At 58.4% G+C, this 19,049-nt stretch overlaps 1 protein-coding gene across 2 annotated transcripts in view; it reads right to left on the bottom strand.

The window, feature by feature from the left end:
* Window positions 1-4,402: 4,402 nt before the first annotated feature.
* KDM4B (lysine demethylase 4B) overlaps window positions 4,403-19,049 on the bottom strand; it is a 116,235-nt gene continuing 101,588 nt past the window's right edge. For both annotated transcript variants that reach the window (XM_055431378.2, XM_055431379.2), the window contains 12 exons: window positions 17,797-18,224; window positions 17,396-17,516; window positions 16,659-16,837; window positions 14,334-14,556; window positions 12,826-12,902; window positions 12,505-12,560; window positions 12,214-12,322; window positions 8,455-8,640; window positions 8,213-8,377; window positions 7,793-7,912; window positions 7,261-7,353; window positions 4,403-6,283 (listed from right to left, as the gene is read on the bottom strand). In XM_055431378.2, coding sequence (XP_055287353.1) covers window positions 6,107-6,283; window positions 7,261-7,353; window positions 7,793-7,912; window positions 8,213-8,377; window positions 8,455-8,640; window positions 12,214-12,322; window positions 12,505-12,560; window positions 12,826-12,902; window positions 14,334-14,556; window positions 16,659-16,837; window positions 17,396-17,516; window positions 17,797-18,224 — 1,934 coding nt within the window. In that variant the 3' untranslated portion in view covers window positions 4,403-6,106. The remainder of the gene's footprint in view (window positions 6,284-7,260; window positions 7,354-7,792; window positions 7,913-8,212; window positions 8,378-8,454; window positions 8,641-12,213; window positions 12,323-12,504; window positions 12,561-12,825; window positions 12,903-14,333; window positions 14,557-16,658; window positions 16,838-17,395; window positions 17,517-17,796; window positions 18,225-19,049) is intronic.

Genomic DNA, 19,049 nt, shown 5'->3' with positions numbered 1-19,049 from the left:
GGCCTGGAGAATCCCATGGACTGTATAGTCCATGGGACTGCAGAGTCAGACACAACTGAGCGACTTTCACTATTAGGGAGCTACAGCTTGGCTTACTTGGGAGAACCAGGGTATCTACTGGAGAACAGAATTGGTGGATAGGTATTTTTGTTTCTAGCCTAACAGTAGCCACTCAAGATACCATTTCGAAAGTTACTCAATCAGCTCCTTTCTCTCTCCCTCCTTTTCATTTACAGCACAGTTGGGTCCATGTGTTACTGTTTTCCATTTTGGGGTTCCTACCACATTCTGGATGGTTTTAATTAGTTATTGTTTGGCGCATGTGAAATAAAGACTGTAAGAGTCAGAGCTGTTTCAGAAGGCATACTCAGAGTGGGTCATCCCCTCTTCACTCCAGCTACTATGTTCCCCTCTCCCCTAATGATTTTATACCCCATCCCACCAGCCCTTGTAGGTCACCAACCTCCTTAAGCTCTTCAGGACCCATCTGCCTGTCAGGCTCTAGGCTGAGCGTGGGGGTTGCCGATGGGGCAAAGACTGTGTCTTTATGCTCATGGGGTTCACAGTTGGGTAGCGGGTCACTGGGGCTGCGGTGAGGGGAGGAACCTGGAGTGGCTTGCCTGGGGGCTCCCCCAAAACACGATCATGCCCTACTTCCCCTAACTTGTGACTGTGACCCTATTTGGAAAAAGTGTCTCTGCAGCTGTGGCTAAGTCAAGGGTTTGGAGACGACGAGCAGGTCCTAGATGATCCAGGTGGCCCTAAATCCAATCACTGGCGCCCCTGTACCAGAGAGAGGTTGAGGGACACTGGAGACAGAGGGAAGATGCAGACAGGAAGGCGGTGTGTGCAGACAGACAGAGGTGGAGGGACGCCCGGGCCCCCGCAGCTGGAGACACAGGAGGCGCTCTCCCCTGGAGCGAGCACAGCCTTGTGACTCCTTGGTCTCAAGCTTCTAGCCTCCAGGATAGGCGAGGAATCCATGTCTGCTGTTCTAAGCCACCGGTTAATGGTGATTTGAAACGAATATGGGGGCAACAGAGCAGTTAAGTGTTCTGGGGCCAGTGGGGCCACCTGGGAGAGGCGGGAGGGAGGCTGTCTTGGCCTGGAAAGCCCCCCTGCCCCCTCCCCCAGGAAGCTGCTGGGAAAACAGCCATTTGTCCCTGTTGCCCAGCAGGATGGATGCTGTACCGGGGAGACGCCAGGCACCCAGACACTCATCCGTCCAGGCCTCGGCTCCGCCGACCGCCATATGTCACCCCTTGTGCTGCCTGTGGTAGCAAGTAATTCTTATTTTCTCCATTAAGGGAGCAAAAGTGCTCTGGAAATCTAATCCATAAATAACACTCCCTAGCAATGGTCCCCCAGCCTGACTGAGAGCCGCAGGGCTCTCTGAGCCTGGCCTCTGGGCCTTTTAGGGTCTGTCTTAGGGAATATTTCTCCCTGTGGTGATCTTGGGACTGTGGTTCTATGTCCCCGAGCAGCCTCTCTGGGTGTGGGGTGTGGCAGCCTCGATGGGTGGCCAGTCGAGGAGGCGGGACAGCTGGTGGTGGGGAGCAGGCACACAAAGACTTCAGCACCAGCATAAAAGCTGTGGCTTCCCTGGTAGTTCAGCTGGTAAAGAATCTGCCTGTAACGCAGTAGACTCTGGTTTGATTCCTGGATCAGGAAGATCCCCTGGAGAAGGGAATGGCTACCCACTCCAGTATTCCAGTCTGGAGAATTCCATGGACTGTATAGTCCATGGGGTTGCAGAGTCAGACACGACTTTCACTTTCATAAAAGCTGCGAATCATGACAGTGGGGCTTAGAGCCAGGACTTGTGGACCACAGAGGCCAACAGAGGCCCAGACCCACTGTCCCTCTCTGCACTGGCCAAAGGGGGCAACTTGGGGAGGTGGGGGCAGCCCAATGGGTTGTACATGGGGTATGTTTGGGCTTCCCTTCAGCAATCAGCAGGATGAACAGGGATGCTCCAGGATGTGGAGGGCAGAGCCCTCAGTGGATGAATGACAAATGGATGGAGGGGCCCCAGCCAAAGTCCTCTTTCCACCAAGCTCTTTGTAGGGGTGGTCTGGGGTGGATGCTACGGACAGTGAGCCTAATCAGGGGCCTCTGGGAGGCAAGGCGGGCCGTGGCATTGAGGGATGCCCCACGGGAAAATGATTCTGTCACAGGCAGAGATCAAGTGTATACAGGCTGCCATTTCTCACTTGCTCTAAGTCTAAAATGAGCACAACTTTTTCAGTAAAGGGCCAAATAGTGTACGTCTAGCTCTTGGGGCAGCAGGCGGTCTCTGCTGCACCGCTCAGCCCTCCCTTGTAGAGCAAAGACTGCCACAGATGGTACTCAGTGAATGGGTGTGCCTATGTGCCAACAAAACTTTATTTATAGGAGAGCCGGATTTGACTTGAGGGCTGTAGGTTGCAGGGACCTTGACAGAAGAGGCTGGGGTTTTCAATACCACGTACCATCCCCCGCCTGAATCTGACTGGCCTCCCTTGAGGGGTCAGATCTAACTATTGCCTCTTTAGGGTCCTGAGGGGTCTCTGTGACCATGGCCTGCCTTCCATCTCTGCTCCCTTTCCTGTCCTCCAGGGCACACATCAAAGCTGTATTTTTGGTGCCTTATGTTTTCATCACTTGCCTGCTTTCCTGAACTCTATAAACTCCAGAGAGGCAGTGCCCTTGCCCCACTCTTCCTCAGCCACCTCCCAGGTCCTGGCACAGGGCAATTGATGTTGGCCACCTGATAAACTTATCAGACTCCACTGCTGGGTGCCACAGATGCCGTAGGCTCTATGCAGCTGCGGTCATGGAGTCAGCCTGGTATCTTGGCCCTGGCCTCAGTCCACAATGGCCTGTCCCAAATTACCTCCCCATTTTACGATGTTTCAGAGAGCCAACAGAGAGCTGTCTGCAACCGTGCTGAGGCCACCTGGGTCAGCCATTCACGCTGCTGCTGCCTGTGGCCCCCTTCTCACCACTGAGGACCGCCCGCATCCGCCAGGCCCCGGGCAGGGTCAGAGGATGCTGACTCACCTGGTCAGTGTTGCAGAGAGTCCCCTGTAGCAGATGGAGAAACTGAGTCCTGGGGGCTTTGTTGAGGGTGCCGGAGGCAGCATCTCTGCAAAGGGGTCTGAGAAGCAGGCTGAGGGTGGCAGTGGCTGGGTGGATACTTCACTGGAGGCAATTTGCTCAGGACACAGCACCCTTAAGGATGCCCGTTCTGCAGAAGAAAAACTGAGGCCGAGGGGCACCCTGTCCACGGCCCCCAGGCCCATCTGTGGATGTCTCCTAAATGCCTTCTCTCAGCCCTCTACCCCATGTCCAGCCGTGATAGCCCAGCTCACCTCAAAAGCCAGCTTTCGAGATGCTCAGTGTTTCCATTCTGCCCTGGTCCCCAGGCTCCCACATCACCGCATGGTCTGTCTTCCTCTCAGGGGTCAGAGGGCAGCAGTGAGCAGAGGAGGAGGCAGGCCCCGCCTCTGCTCTGCCAGCAACTCTCCCAGGCTCCCACTTTCCTGGGGTAAAGGCCCAAGTCTGCCTGCAGCCCACAAGGCCCTGTATGACCTGTCTCCTCCCCTCCCTGCCCTGTCTCCTCCCTCTCCCCCACTACCTCCCTCCCCCTTGCTCTGCTGTAGTCACATGGGCCCACTCAACTGTTCCTCCAAAATACCAGGCATGGGTACTTCCCTGGTGGTCCAGTGGTTAAGACTTGGTGCTTTCATTGCCAGGGGTCACGGGTTTGACACCTGGTTGGGGAACTAAGATCCCACAAGCTGTGCAGGGGACGAAAGCCAGGCATGGTGCTGCCCCAGGGCCTTTACGCTGACTGTGCCCCAAGATGTCCCCATGCCTCATCCTCTCACCTTCCGCAGGACCTCCTATTATTTACATCCCAGCTGACATCCAATTTTATATCCCGTCTACCTCTCCCACTGCTTTTACACCTGCTGCTGTACCCTGGCTACTGGCTGAATGAGTGACACACTCATGGGGGGGACAGGCTCACCCCACGTGGACCCTGCTGTCCCACATATGCCCAATGGCTGCCCACCACAAAATACGATCCCTGGCTCAGGTGTCACAAGAACGGGGCAGAGGCTGGGAGGGCGGTGGGGAGAGGGCCTCGCCCCAGGGAGACCTGAAAGCTTCGGGGGCCAGACGTCTGTGTGGACACAAGCTTCAGATGTCCAGCTCTGTAAGGAAACTTCCTCCATCCTGGAGGCAGACAGCAGGGGCCGTGGAGCCAGGCCATGTGCCACCCTTCGGGGAGGAACCACGCCTGTTCCCTCCTGGAGGGGGCCCCAGAGCCCACCCCAGCCTGGAGACCGCTGCCCGCCTCCCTGGCACCCACTCAGAAAAGAAGACAAAAGAAGACGCTGCAACCACCTGGAGCTGTAGTTCGCAGTGCTCACGAGCCTTTAATTCATTATGAACCTAGAGGCAGGGAAATTAGGCAAAAATACAGCGCATCCTTAATCTTAGGTGGAAAAAAAATCAGGGTGGGTGGGGGTTTTTGTTTCTTGCTTTCACACATAGACACAGATATACCTTCATGGGGAAAGCGCGCTCCCCCTTTGCTGCACCACTGCCTGTCTGCACAAGTGGTCCAGGAACCCACCATGAAAGGGGTGGAACTCAGAGGGACAGGCCACACGGGTGGCCCACCTGCCCGACCCGGAGCCACAGGGGCGTCTGCCTGCTTCTTTTTATTCTCTTTACAATATAAATAGCATTTTCAAACTACATATGAACACAGGGACAGCGCCCCGGGGCAGGGGCCTGCTGCATGCAGAGGGAACCCCCACATTCCGCTGACTCCCCTGGCACCTCCCGCCGCCCCGCCCGCCCCTCCAGGGCACCTGCCCTTCCCCCCACCAAGGAAGTTTCTCTCCACTTTCCTTACTTGGTTCTCTCTGGCCTGGCAACTGTTAGAGCCTCTTTTTTAAACTTAAAAAACCTTTATACAAGCAAATGACGCTTTCAACCCCTCTGCAGGGGACCATGGGGTGGCGAGATGTGGTTGGGGGCACCGTTCCTCCCCTAGCCCGGAATGAGGAACATGTTTTTCTGCCTGGAAATTCAGCCCACAAGCCTTCAGGGGCAGACTTCCTCCGAGCTGAAAGCCGTGATTCCCTCTCGAGAGCTCTCTCTCCCAGACACACAAATCCACGCGTCACAGAGATCATACAGGACATACCAGCCCCTCGGGGTTGGGGAAGACCCCCTGCACATGTGTGAGCCGCAGCCAGACCCGAGGGCCCCCCACCCGCGGCCTCAGCTGGGAGACGGCTCTTCCCAGGGGAAGAAGCAAAGATGGAGCCACCAGAAGAGAGCGCGTTTATTTTGCAAAAGGCCACGCAGAGGGTGGGGGGGCCAGAGGAGCGGCCAGCCTCCCCCGCTGGGTGCTGGCTGCGATACCAGCTGCCCAGACCTTCTCGAGCTCATGACTGGGAGAGAGAGAGTGACCTGGCAACGCCGTCAGGGGTGCCCAAGCATCCTGCCCTCGCCTCCCAGTGCCCCCAGGCCTCACCGCTGCTACAGCGCATCCCCAACGCTCACAGCAAGCGAGACCAGAAAACGCGACAAAAAGCTGAGCTGCTTTTATCTTGGGCAGCTCACCGGGTTCTGAGAAAAAAGGACATTTTGTTTCATTTCGTTTTGTTTTTAAAGCCACAAATCTAGAAAACAACTTTGGGGTGTGATTTTTCCTTTTCTTTCGTTTTTTTTTTTCTTGCATTTTTTTTTTTAAACAATAGGTATTTATAGAAAGAACCTCACAAAGGTGATGTATATACAGAAGTCACAATCTCCACGGCTGCTCAGGAGGCAGGCAATGCAGTAGCACCTTTTACGAGAAGAAGAGCTTACGTGGTTTACGAATCTGGGTCAAGGGGGTGGCGTGCGCACCCCTGCCGGCCCCCCAGAGCCCGCGTGGCCCTGCTCCCTGAGTCCGGGGGCGCGTGCGGCGTCCTGCTCGCTCCTATCACCGAGGTAGCCTCTCGGGCTGGGAGGTGAGGACAGGGATTCACAGCAAGCAAACGCCAGGGCCCGCCGCGCCTGCCTTGCTGGGCCGAGGGCTCACGGGCAGCCGGCGGTCCTAGTAGGGGGCTCCAGGCCAGCACTGCGCCTGCAGCAGGCTCTCCATGAAGGCTGGGTAGTCCGGGTTCCGCCCTGAGTCCTCTGCGGCGCGAGGGGTGCCCACCCGAGGGCGCTTGGCGGCCTTCACCTCCTCTCCAGAGAAGACGCTCTCCTGCGGGGCCCCTGTGCTGACCGACTACAGGGGAGCAGACAGCATGGGGGTTAGCCCAGAAAGGGTACTGAGGGTGGAGATCTGTGTCCCCCAAGGTCCAGTCCTACGCTGAAGCCCCGCCCCACCACAGCACAATGGGGTCAGGGGTGAAGAGGTCATGAGAGAGTGGCCCTCAAGAACAGGATCAGTGCCCTTATAAAGGGGCCCCTGAGAGCGTCCTCTCTCTCCACCACGTGAGGACACAGAAGGCAGCTATGTGTAAACCAGGGTCTGCCCTCACCAGACCCTGAACCTGCCGGTGTCTTGATCTTGGACTTCCAGCTTCCAGAATCCTGCGAGATTGTTTAAGTTGTCCAGTGTGGTATAGGAGCCAGAATGGACTGAAATACAGGCTGTGCTTGGGGGCCTGGCTGGAACAAATGCCTGCCCTGCTAGAGGCCAATGGTCCTTGGCTGCTGGGGACGGCCCCTCCTGCCTCTGCCTGAAACCCCATTCTGTCCTGCGAGTGACCCCCCATGAAGGCAGAGGAGGGGCCTAGCTTCCCAGCCACTGGCCCCCTAGCAGGGTGGGAGCCCTGCCGTCCACAGAACGTGGGAGGCAAGGCCGGGTTGCACACAGGCCATTGGTCTGTCTGGCAGCTCCTGTCCGTCCCCCAGGGAACCTCGCATCTGGGACCCCTTCCAGCTCTGACTCAGCTCTTCCACCCACAGCCGCAGTCCCTGATCCTCAAGAGTTTGCCTCTGGGTCAAACCCGAAAGAAAGAAGATGGCAAAAAGCTGTGAGAAAAGGCCAGCTTCTCTTGTTCCCTTTCGCATCGCCAACATGCAGCTGCAATCCATGCTCAGGTGCTGCTGTCTCCTCCTCACTGGCCGGGCCCACTCTCCACTGCCCCTCCTGCCTCAAAACCAGCAAAGGCCAAGGCGGGATGTCAAGGACGTCTGGACGGGTTGCTCCCCAAGGCAGCTGGGCCCCCACCCCCGCCCCAACTCCTGGCCACTTACCAGCCGGGACCGGACCCTCTTGGGGAGCTCCTCGTCCAGGGTGAAGACGTCACCACGCTTCACCGTCAGCTGGGACCCATCCTCGAACTCCACCTGCCAAGGGGATGCGGTTCAGCTCGTGGCCCACCCGGCCCAGCCCCGCGCCCACCCACTCACAGTCGGCTTGCAGGGTGACCACCGGGAAAACAGTGCAGGGCCACCGCTATTGTCTTTGTCGCTGGGATGGGGGTGATTTTTCTTCTAAGATTTCACACATCAATAACTTCTTCCATGATCATGAGGAAAAACTCACAACCAACTTGATTTTATTTAAAAATCAGGGGCACCAAATTGTACATTTAAAAAATGGTGAAAGCAGTAAATTTCGTTAAGTATGTTCTACCACACACACACACATCTCCAAAGGGGAAAATGTGGGACAGTTAGAAGGCCTTCCCACCTGTACTGACCTCAGAGGCTAGCTCCACAGTCCCCAGAGGACCCTGCTGAGGGCCCCACCCCAGTCCATACCCGGCAAACAGGACCCCCTCACCTGGTAGATGTGACTGGTCACAGAGGAAATGAATTTGGCCCTGTAGAGGTTGCCGTCAGTCCACCGGAGCTCCACGAACTCACCCTCAGGTGGCGGGCCCAACCGGGCACAGTCTCTACTCTGTGGAGGGAAGGAGGGGACGGGGTGAGGGGCGCCCTTGGCCTTGGTCACCATGCTGGCCTGGGCTAAGAAAGGTCCCATTCAGTAGAAAGGTCCCAGCCAGAAGAAGGTGGTGCTCTCAGCTTAAACTATCAGGGCAAAGTTATGGGCGGGTGCCCAGGGGTCTGCCACCCCTGTCCTGGGGCCCACCCTCCTGCAGGCAGAGCTTCCCAGCAGGAGACTCCCGTGAGGAATCGGGCCACCTCCCGGCATCCTAGGGGCAATGCCGGCCCCGCCCCTGCCCTGCCCCTCGCTGCTCACAATGATGCTCTCTGGATACAGGTTGTCGCTGTAGGACCCGTCGTCAAAGTTCACTTCGTAGAAGGTCTGCGTTGTGGTGCCGATGACGCGGCACCGGTAGTAAAGCCCATTGCGGTTCTTGGTGATGACCACCTGGCCTAAGGACACAGCCCTCATAACCTGGACCTGAGGGTGGAGGGGATGTCAGAAAACAGTGGGACAGAGGGGCAGGGGAACAGATTGGGGGGCAGGCGGGCACTCACGTTGTGGCCCCCCGACTTGTGTTTGAAGCAGGTGATGGAGACGACGTAGGGCCAGTCATCTGGCTCCATGAGGACGCCGGCGGCGTGGGCGCAGGTCACATGGAAGGAGGTGGAGCAGTGCTCACAGGAGCACTGGATGCAGGCACCCGACACTTTCTTCATCCGTTTCCGGCAGTACACACATTTCTGTGGGGACATGGCAGTAGAAATGGGGCTCTGGCTAGTACCTCTGCCCCCTGGGGCTGGGAGCCCCTGCCCTACTTGGTCCCTAGGTCTGTCTCCTGGGAGTGCCTCTGAAACCCGAAACTGGAATGCAGTGGCCTGGCCCCTTGAAGGGGTCATCCTGGGAGTCTTAACCACTCCAGGCCCACCAACCCAGCCTGCAGCTGGCCCCAAGAAGCACCTCTAGACCTCTTTTCCACCAGCCCCTCCACATAGCTGCCTGAACAGGCACCTTGCTACCATGTAGAGGGACCCTGAAAACAGCACGCTCAGTGAGAGAAGCAGACACAGAAAGACAGGGTGTGATTCCACTGATGGAAACACCCAGAATAGGCCAATCCACAGAGATAGGCAGTGGGGTTAGGGGTTTTCAGGGGCTGGGTGGGGGGTTGGCAGTCACCCAATGCAGGGAGGGGGTTCTTTCTGCAGTGATGGAATGTTCTGGAACTAGCTAGAGATGATGGTTACCTAAATCTGTGAATGTAGTTAAAGCCACTGAAATGGGGATTAAAAAAAAAAAACATAATGGGAGATTTTTATCTTAATTTTGAATGAAAGATGCTGCAGTGTAGCCCTTCATAAGGAGTGGCAGGGGGCCCACACTGTGGGACCACCCGCCTGGGCGACCTGCTCTGCTGGGCGTCAGTTCCCAAGCCATCGACACTGTGCCCATGCCCACACCCTGCCTCCACTCAGCAGCCACCTGCTGATGACTCTGAGCATTTAATAAGCCGGCCTTTATCGCTCTGTAAACCACATTCAAAAGCCAGAGAAGCACAGAAAGGGCGCTGCAGGAATGCAGCCCTGTGCCAATCAATGGCAATGAGATCTCATTATTAAACTGTCGATCCCTGATTCTCCAGCTGGCCTGTTGGGGGAGAGGGAGACACACGACATGGCCCTTGAGAACTGGGCTCCGCACCAGAAGGCAGAAACCCCAGAGCCAAGGCCCAGGAGAAACCTGACAGCGGGGCCAGTGGTGGCAGCTTGTTACTCTGAGTTTCCAAGTCATGAGGAAAGCGGGCTAGGCCCCCATGGGGCCGTCTACCAGGCGATGAACTCAGGGCTGTCTTAAGGATGAGTCCTGTGTCTGGATCTCCCTCATTGGAGGCTGTGAGGTGGGGACAGGAGATGGGGGTTGGGGGGATGGTACAGGATGGACCGTGGGAGAAGGCTGAGGGCCACAGCTACTATGCCATCAGCCATGGAGAGCCGTAAGGCACAGTCTTATGTCTCAGGCCTTTCCCCCCTCAAGCCATTCCTCGCCACCCCTTGCCTTCCTGCCAATTTTGGCAAACACATCCACCTTCCCTCCCATCAAGATGCGATGCCTCAAGGCAGAGCTGAGGAGAAGGGCAGAGCTGGTTTGAGCACCGGCCCTGACAGCCTCACTTCTACTGCCCCCCAAGCTGATCTGGGCTGATGAGGGGGTGAGCACCAGGCTCAGGCTACCAGCCGGCTGGGGTAGCTGCCACTCACCAGGACCAGTGACCAGAGAAGCCTGAGGACAGAAGGATGGACGGATGACCAGGCATGACTGTCGCCAAGCCTGTGGCTGGCATGTGGCCCCAGGAAGGCAGGCGGGCAGCCGGGCAAGCGGGAGTTAACTGCCAGCTTCCTTGTGAGGCTCCATTAGGCAGTACAAGCGAGCCTCATGTAAAAGGATTTTTAATTCATCGTTACAAGTGCCGGTAATGAAGAGGCTCCAAGTTGGAAATGTCAGATGATCCATAAAGCGTCTGGGAGGGAGGATCTATCCAGCACTGTGCACCTCGCCATCACTCCACCTGAATAATGAGGCCTTTGCCACCCGCATTCCTGGAGGAATCACTGCCGCTACGGCCTCTTCCTAACACCCATCCTGACCGGGAGGGGCTGGCACTGGCCTGAGCCCCACGTTTCCTGACCATGCCCCTTCCCCTCCCACATGGCTCCCACCAGCCACCCACTCTGCCCTGCCTGAAGGCCCCACACCTAGGGGCTCCAGGGTGGTGCCTCTGAGCCTTCACTTGGACTTCCTCACCAGGCTCACCAATTGCAGCCCTGTTTCTCTGCCTCCTGCCTGCTGGAGGCCTGGAGGAGCCTCTGTACCCAGGCCCTGTCCCGGGCAGCTGGGAAATAAACCAGGCAAGAACAGCCAGGATGCTGTCCGTACCCCTGGCCAATGACCCATCTCCTGGGGACCGTAAGACACATCCCACTCCCCACATATCCCCCACAAGGCCACCCTGCAGACTCATAGGTGGTGATGACCTGGGAGCAGGCGCTGGTGCTCAGATGGCATGATCAGCACTTCCCACTGTGGCCCAGTTCATGCTCCCCATGCAGGGGATTGTTAGCAGCCCCATTTTATGGAGAAGAAGACTGAGCACAGAGAGGTCAAGGAATCTGTCTGGAGTCACAGCTGACTGGTAGCAGAGCTGAGAATGAAAGCCAGTGTTTGCTTACTGACCACGGCCCAGTGCCCCGAAGGCTCCCCCAGATCGGGGGAGGATGGGGAGACATTATCAGCAAGAGCCAGAGAGTGAACTTTGCAAGACCACTCCTGCCCAAGGATGGCTGTGCTCCTTAGAGGAGCCAGAGACAGTGCTCCCACAGCTGAGGAGCAAAAAAGCCCAGTTTAAAAATGGGCAAAGGACTTGCCTAGACATTTCTCTAAGAAAACATACAGATGGCCAACAGGTATGTAAGCATATGTCAACATCAGTAATTATCTGGGAAGTGCAAATCAAAACCACCTTTAGAAAGGCCACCATCAAGAAGACACAAGATAACAAGTATTGGCAAGGACAGAGCAAAGGGAACCCTCGCGCACTGCTGGTCAGAACCCACACTGGTGTAGCTGCTATGGAACACAGTATGGTGGTTCCTCAAAGAGTTAAAAACAGAACTACCATATCATCTGGCAATTCCACTCATGGGTCTTTTGCTGAAGGAAACAATCACTATCTTGAAAAGATATCTGCACCCCCATGTTCACGGCAGCACCGGTTACAACAGACACAACCTGGAAACAACCTAAGCATCCGTGGAGAGAAAACGATGAAGACGACGTAGCATAGAAACACAATGGACTGTTACTCGGCCATGAAAAAGAAGGAAATCCTGCCATCTGCAGCAACACAGATGGACACTGAGGACATTATGCTCAGTGAAATATGCGAGTCACCTGCTATAAATCTCCACGTCCAAGAGGAAACAAAAACAAACTTACAGAAGCAGAGATATGTGGTTTCTGGGGCTGAGGGGAGGGGAAACTGGCAGCTGCTATTTAACGTGTGTGAATTTTCAGTTACCCCTGATGAAGACCTTCTTGGCTATTACGTTCTTAAAATTCTATCTGGCCAGCGATTGCAAGTTAAACAAGAAAGAACTGGGCAGAGCGCTGGTGGCTTTTCTGTGTAAAAAGCAGGAAATGGAGCCACAGAGAGGGACCCTCTGCCGACTCAAAGAGTAACTTCCTGGCCACACTGAAACCATCTCCTGGCTCCGTGGCAGCTACCCTACAGCCCCGGGGCAGCACTCAAGGGCCCCTACCAGCTTCCACCGCTGCTCGGGAATGCCGCTGATGTCCACAGGGTGGCGCTCCATCACGTTCAGGAACCGCACTTCCGGGACGGCGATGGCGCAGATCACATGGACCCACCTGGGGGAGGAGTGGAAGGGGTCAGGGGTCACAGGTGTGCCCTGTCCCCTCTAGGGTCATCTCAAAGCTGTGGGCATGGGCCTGCCCAGTCAATAGGACCTCACCTGCTCCTGCCGGTCCTGCCCCTGCCCCGAGTCGCCCCTCAGGTATCCCCGTCCCCTAGAAGGGGCCCTTCCACCCACCTCCGGTCGGTCGTCATCTGCAGGGCGCCTCCCCGGAGGTTGCACAGGCAGCACTCCTGCGGGGACCAGACAACTTGTTGAGGGGTGTGCAGGGCGGGACCGCCCACCTGCTGCTCCGGAATCTGCTCCGGCCCCCGCCAGCGGTCCTTACATTTCACACTAGCGGCCACCGAAGCGATGGGCTCCACCCGAGACCCAAGGAGGTGAGGCAGCCAGCCCAAGGTCTCCCCGTGGGATCGGGCGAGCCCGGGGCCCAGGCCCGGCTCCCCCACGGGCCGCGCCGGCATTCAGAGCACCACCCCAGCTGCAGGGGCGAGTTACCGCAGTCCAGGCGTGGGCCGTGCACCGGGAACACGTCCAGCCCTCGTTGACCAGCTCCGGGCGGATGCCGTAGCAACCTAGAAGACAGGGCAAGCCCATCTGTCACCATGGCTGCGGGCAGGCTGTCAAAGGCCGGTGGGGGGAGGGCGGGGATTCCGGATGCAGTAACTGCGCTCACCACCTGCTCGGCCTCAATCCGGACCACTGCACACAGAGCCCGAGAAAGTCTGGAAAGGGATGGGGAAGGACAGCAGGCTCCTCCCCACCCCCTGCCGCCAGAGCTCCTCCAGGTCTGGAGGCTTAGCCTGGCGCTAGCCCCCTACCCCACTTCTGGGAGGAGCTGAGAGCGCAGCAAGGGGACCCAGATCTTGCATAAGATGAAAAGTGGGCCTTGGGAGTCCGCAGTTCAGAACCATTGCTTCTGAAATCACAGTGAGAGGCTCTGGAATTACCCAGGGAGTTGGCTGTGGGACGTGGCTGAGTTCACAGATGGGGAGGGGGAATGGAGGAGGGGTGGAGGGCCATGCCCCAGGGCCCTGCCTCATCGGTGCTGCCACCCAGCAATACTGCAGGGACCCTCAAGCAGCTGGGGCTTGTTGCCTACCAAACAGGGGCTCTGAAGTCTGAAGGTGCCATCAAGCAGTACCAAGGGGTCCCCAGGGAAACTCCAGGAGAGAGCAGGGCAGCAGGAAGAGGGCTTTGTGTCCTCACCGAGGCCCTGAGGGCCAGCAAGGTACCCGAGAGGCCCCTGCTCTGTCCCCTGGGCCCTCAGCCAAGGTCGGACCCGTGGGTGTGGTCCTAGCTCCTGGAGGAAGGGCGGGCTCCCCCTCTGTCCAGTGCGAGGCCCCAAAGGAGCACCTGTGCTGAGCCTTCTGCCTCCGAAGCCTTTGCTCCACTGACACAGCTGGGCAAGGCCCCTCGAGGGAAGCAGGGTGGTGGGCTCTGCGCCAGACAGAGATGTATGGCCAGCTTCCTCCATAGGCCATACCGAAATTAAGCATCCCAGGAAGTTTTCTCCCCATCCTGGACCACAATCTGATGTTTGCTACCCCCTTCCACCCAAGAAGGGAACAGACATCCATCTTCCTGTCTCGGGTAGGTTGGGCTTTCAGGATTTGGGGGGGAGGTGGTAGTGGGGGGATCACCAATGGCAGAGATAAATCAGACCCCTGGACCTCTGCAGAATCTCAGCTTTACCATCAATTCCAGCCTCAGCCCCAAGGCACAGCATTTAAAAGCATCACAGCCCCTGATGGGGACCCGATCTGCTGCCCCCTCAGGCCCTGGGAGGGGAGGGCAGGCCACAGTAGAACCTTCCAGAAGGAAGTGTCAGACAGGCCTACCTTGACTGGGGGGCAGCAGGACTTCTGCCCCCCAAGGATGGAGACCCCGATCCCATGACACCAGGTCCTGCTATATGCCAGAAGCAGCAGCCAGAGGGAGGGGCGGCCCTGCCCCGCAGACACTCTGCCCACCTGAAGCCCCCCAGGTGTTGGCCCAGCACTCACTGGCATGGACCTGCAGGCAACACTTGGCGCAGGCGATCAGCGGGCTGGTCCCGTCGTCGCCGATGTAGGAGTTGGCGGGGAGCGGCTCCGTGTTCTCCCCGCTGGCCGTGAAACACATCTCGGGGATTAGCGGCCGCGTCTTCTGGCCACTTCTGGAAGGTGGGATGGCCGAGGGGCCCTCCCCAAGGGCGGCCTGGGGAGCCTCCTTCTCAGTCTGCAGGGACTGCAGGAAGGGATACCTTCAGCAGAGAGTCCAGCCTGGGGCAGGCGGGACCTCCAACCCCAGCTTACCCCTACTGGGACACCTGTGGCTGCCCCACCAGAAGTTCTCCCTGACACCCTCCCAGCCCCTAGCTCCGCTTCGGAAGCCCCCTGAGAGATCCTCCTCTAGACAGTCAGATCCTGTCCCACCCACCCACAAGCTCTCCCACTTAAGAGTTACACCCAGACCCAGCACAGACGCCACACCACAGTCCCTGACCGGCTTGCCCCCACTGCCCTGGGCTTGCTATGCTCCAGCCACAGGGGCCTCCTCACTGTCCCTCCCCAACACCCCAAATGCCAGGCTGAGTCCTGCCCCAGGGCCTTTGCATGTGAAATTTTCACTGCCTGGGGTGCTCATCTCTTGCTCATGTGACCAGCAGCCCCCAAGCCTTTGCCCACTATCGGCCTTGTGGTCCTGACCATCACCTGATGCCATGTTAACTGTGTATCTATACCGATGACTTGCATGCCATGACAGCTATACCCCAGTCCCCCAAGCCCCCCAGATCCAATCAGATGAAGAGTCTGTGATGAAAAATCCAGCAACACTGGGCCTGTCACAGGATGGCGGGGCTCCCAGATGAGCCTCCCCGGCACCCCCAGAATGAGGGGAGGACTCTGCCCAGCTCGAGCAGAAGGAAAGCGGTCACCAGGACCACTGGTCTGACGCACTGTATGTGCGTGTTTGGGGGGGGTGGTCCACCTTGGATGAGGAGACTGGCTAGTTTCCAAACAGGCACAATGTCCAGCCATAGCTCTTCCCATGAAGCGGGACGAGCAGAGCCTGTTCCTGATACTGAGGGCTGTGGCCGTGGAGGTCCGCCAACACCATGGGCATGATTAAGTTCAGTCATGATGCTTCACTTAGCCACTGGAATTAAGGAGATGCTCCTCTTAAGTGGACGTTCCCAGCGCTGATGCCAGCAGCACCGAGGAGGTCGCGCCTGGAGGAGATGTCTGGATGGTACATCTTACTTGTTTCCACCACCAGGTGTTCAATCACTTAGGGATGCCAGGTCCCGGCCACTCAGAGCAGCAGGGCCCTGGGACAGGCATGCCACCCCAGCATGGTGCACAGACTTCAGTCAGCTCAGCTAATGCATGGAAAACATCTGGCACTAGGCTAGGAGCTGGGGATCACAAAGCAAGTGAGATCTGATTCTGTCCTCCAGGGCTGATAAACAGAGGCAGGAGCAAAAGCAGAGGTGGGCCCGAGTCAGTCAGGGACAGGAGATCCAGGAAGGCTTCCTGAAAGAGGTGGCAAGTGGGATGGAACCAAAGAATGTACAGAAATCCATCTGGCCAGGCAGGGGGCTGGGTGGGTACATGGGAGATGCTGGGGGACAGCACAGGGCATGCTATGTGGGGGTGGGGGCAGATGTCACAGGAGAGGATGGCTGTGGGGCATGTGGAGAGGCCAAGGACCGGGCATTCCCATCTGGGCCGTGCGTGGCTATGGTGAGATGCTAACAGGAAGGGCAGGAGGCAGGCAGTGATCAGGGCCAGGGAGGGAGTCAGGGCAGGAAACAGGTAAAGAAGGAAACCTGGCAGCAGACAGTTCAGGGCAGAATACGGGGAGAGGCCAGTTTCATGACTTGGGAACTCAGGACAGAATGGGGGCTGTGTCCGGGCCAGGCCACACAGGGAGTCTTTGCCTGGCCCCAGCCCACCGTCACCAGTCCCATGCTGGTTGGGCTTCCAGACCCCTGCTCACCACGTGGGCCCTTCCCTGGTCCCACTCCTGGGCCCCGGGGTCAGGCTGAGGGTCTCTCAGAGAGCAGCACTCCCTGCACTCGTATCCTCTTTGATACCTGTGAGTAAGTTACCTTCCAGTGAAACTCAGACCCCAGGCTCTCTCCCTGTAGCCCTCACTGGGGCCTTAGCTTCATGCCCCGCCAGCCAGGCTCTCCCCTGAGCCCACTGTGGCCCCCAAAGCAATGGGTTCTTGGTCCCCAACACCCTCTCTTCAGGGGGCAGGGCTGGCTTCTGACAGAGCGCCCACAGGAGCAGGTGGACACGCCCGGCTTGGTGTGGATCTGGGCTACCATGGCGCCGGCTCACCTGGCTGTACGGGTAGAAGAGAGTGCAGACAGCGCAGTAGGGCTCTGTCAGGGCAGCTGCCGCATTGAACTTCCTCTCGGCCTGGAAGTTGGACGCCTTGTTCTTCCACTGCAGGGACAGCAACGACCTCAAGGCCTCGGGGTCACCCACGTCCTCATCCCCGGAGAAAGGGAAGGCTTCTGGGGTAAAGGGGAGCGGGGAGGGGTGTCAGCACTGAGGACCCCACCCTGCCCCATGTGCTCGGGGTGGGTCCCCAGCTCAGGGCCGGTCCTGTCTGGGGACAGGTCACAGGGTGGTCGGGCCATGGCATGGGGGCACAGACCCCTGGAAGTCGGGTGGGACACCGTCGCCCCCACATCCGGTAAGATGAAGGCCACCAACAGACATCCATCCTGCCCAACCTGCTGTCTGTTACCGGGTGGGCCACTGCTGGCTGTGGTTCCCGGGCGGCTGTCCCTGAGCCCCCACGGCCCATTCCTGCATTCCCTGAGGACACCAGGGTGCCGTCCACCCTGGTCTGTATTGGTGGTGTCCCCGGGGACCCGCCCAAGAAGCAAGGTGCTCATTATGGGGCCTGGCAGCCGTAGAATAGGCAGAGGACACTTTAGCCCTGAGGCATTTGGGGAGAGGGTCTGACGCTGCGCGGGGGCACTGGGGCTGGAGTGAGCAGGCTGGATGGGCAGGCGCAGAGGAAGGTGGGGCAAGGACCCAGCAGAGCCAGGGACACCCTCACTCACCCTCATCACTCGAGGCCTCCTGCTTGACCACGGACAGCGGGGACCGGGTAGGCGGCCTGCCGAGGGGGTGGCGCCGGCTCTTCTTGATCTCCATTTTCAACTTGGAAAAGGTGGACGGATTCTAAAACAGCACAGGAGGCCTCTGAGGGGGCAGCTCTGGGGCCAGAATCAGGGACTGCTCACTGGGGCCAGAGCCCGGTTCCAAAGGACCCCCGAGTCCCCAGTCGGGGGCAGGAGACCCCAGGAAAGTGCAGCCCAGATCCGTGGTGGTTGCTAAACCACATCTGTGTCACTGGCCTCCGGGATGGGAGTCACAGGGCCCATATGGGACAAGTGAGGCCATGGTCGGCACACAGGTGTAGGGGACCCCCCCCCCAAGCCAGTACCCACTGCCCGTTTACCTGCCCCTCACTGGCTCCGCTCTCCTCCTCGGGCCCCGTCAGCTCCATGGGGGTGGCCTGCTCCTTCCAGGTGGGGCCTTTCTGGGCAAAGTGCTCTGAGGCCTGCTGGCAGGACACGCGGCCCTTGTTGCCGGTAAGGCCAGGCCGAGGTACCACGTACAGCATGGGGATGACAGGGCGCAGCTTTGCCTCTGGCTCCTCGCCGGGGGCCTTGGGGGGCACCACGTTGAGGGGCGGTGGTGGGGGGCTCCCTTCGACGGCCTCAAGGCCAGGGGCCGGTCCCGGGATCTCCAGCAAGGGCGCCTCCTCGGTAAACTGGGTGGACGGGGGCGGTGGCAGCAGCGAGTGGTGGGGGTGCAGGGAGCCGTAGCTTTTCTTCTTCCGCTCACTCTTGGCCTTGGCCAACCGCAGCTTGCCCCTCCCGTCCTCTGTGGGGACAGGAGAGAGACGAGTCAGAGACAGGGACCCGGGCACCCCAGGGGTCAGTGGCCAGGAGCCCCCCTGCCCAAGACAGGCCACCCTCACCAACCCTGCCCAAGGAACCTGGGCTTTGGGCAGTCCCACCTGCAACCAGGTCCCCTGCCAGGCAGCCTAGCCAGAAGCAGCGGCACCCTGGCCATGGAGTTCTGCCCTGGGCCCAGGGAACCTTCTGGAAGAGCACCGTGCAGTGTCCTCGCATGGGGCACCGAGTCAAGCTGTCGGCAAGTAGTTGGGGAGAGACCCACTCTAAAGGTCCTTCCAAAGGGGAGGGGGCGGAAGCAGGATACATTTTCTTTTCCTATATCTGGGTTTTCCCTATTTCTATGGCTACCACACACAGCTTGTAGAATTTTTTAAAAGCAAAACCTTAAACAAGTGGTTCCACGTGTAGGGGACAGAAGTGTCCTCAGGGCCTGGAACACCCTTTGGCCCCTGACAGCCAGCACTGGGAGGGCTTCCTGACAGGTGATGGGGTGGGGAGGGAGGTGGGCAGGCAGTGTCTTCAGGAACATTTTAACTTCAGAGCATTTTAACTCTAATACAACGGGTATGCAGCTCCTCAAATAAATGGAGCTGAGTGGTGTGGCTGGAGCAATCATGGCCCCCAAGGACGCCCATGCCGTAGCCCCAGGACCTGAGGGCATGGAACCAGACACTGGCAGTGGGGACTCTACAGACAGGGTGAGCCGAGGATCCTGTGGTGGATCCCACCTGCTAACAGGGATCCTCAAAAGCAGAGGGTCCTGCTGGGCTCAAGGAGATACTGGGCTGCT

This window comes from Moschus berezovskii, chromosome 8, assembly GCF_049115385.1.
Source record: "Moschus berezovskii isolate FMDL1 chromosome 8, NW_MosBer_1.0, whole genome shotgun sequence".
Classification (NCBI taxonomy): Eukaryota; Metazoa; Chordata; class Mammalia; order Artiodactyla; family Moschidae; genus Moschus; species Moschus berezovskii.
This window is presented reverse-complemented; position numbering and strand designations above follow the sequence as displayed.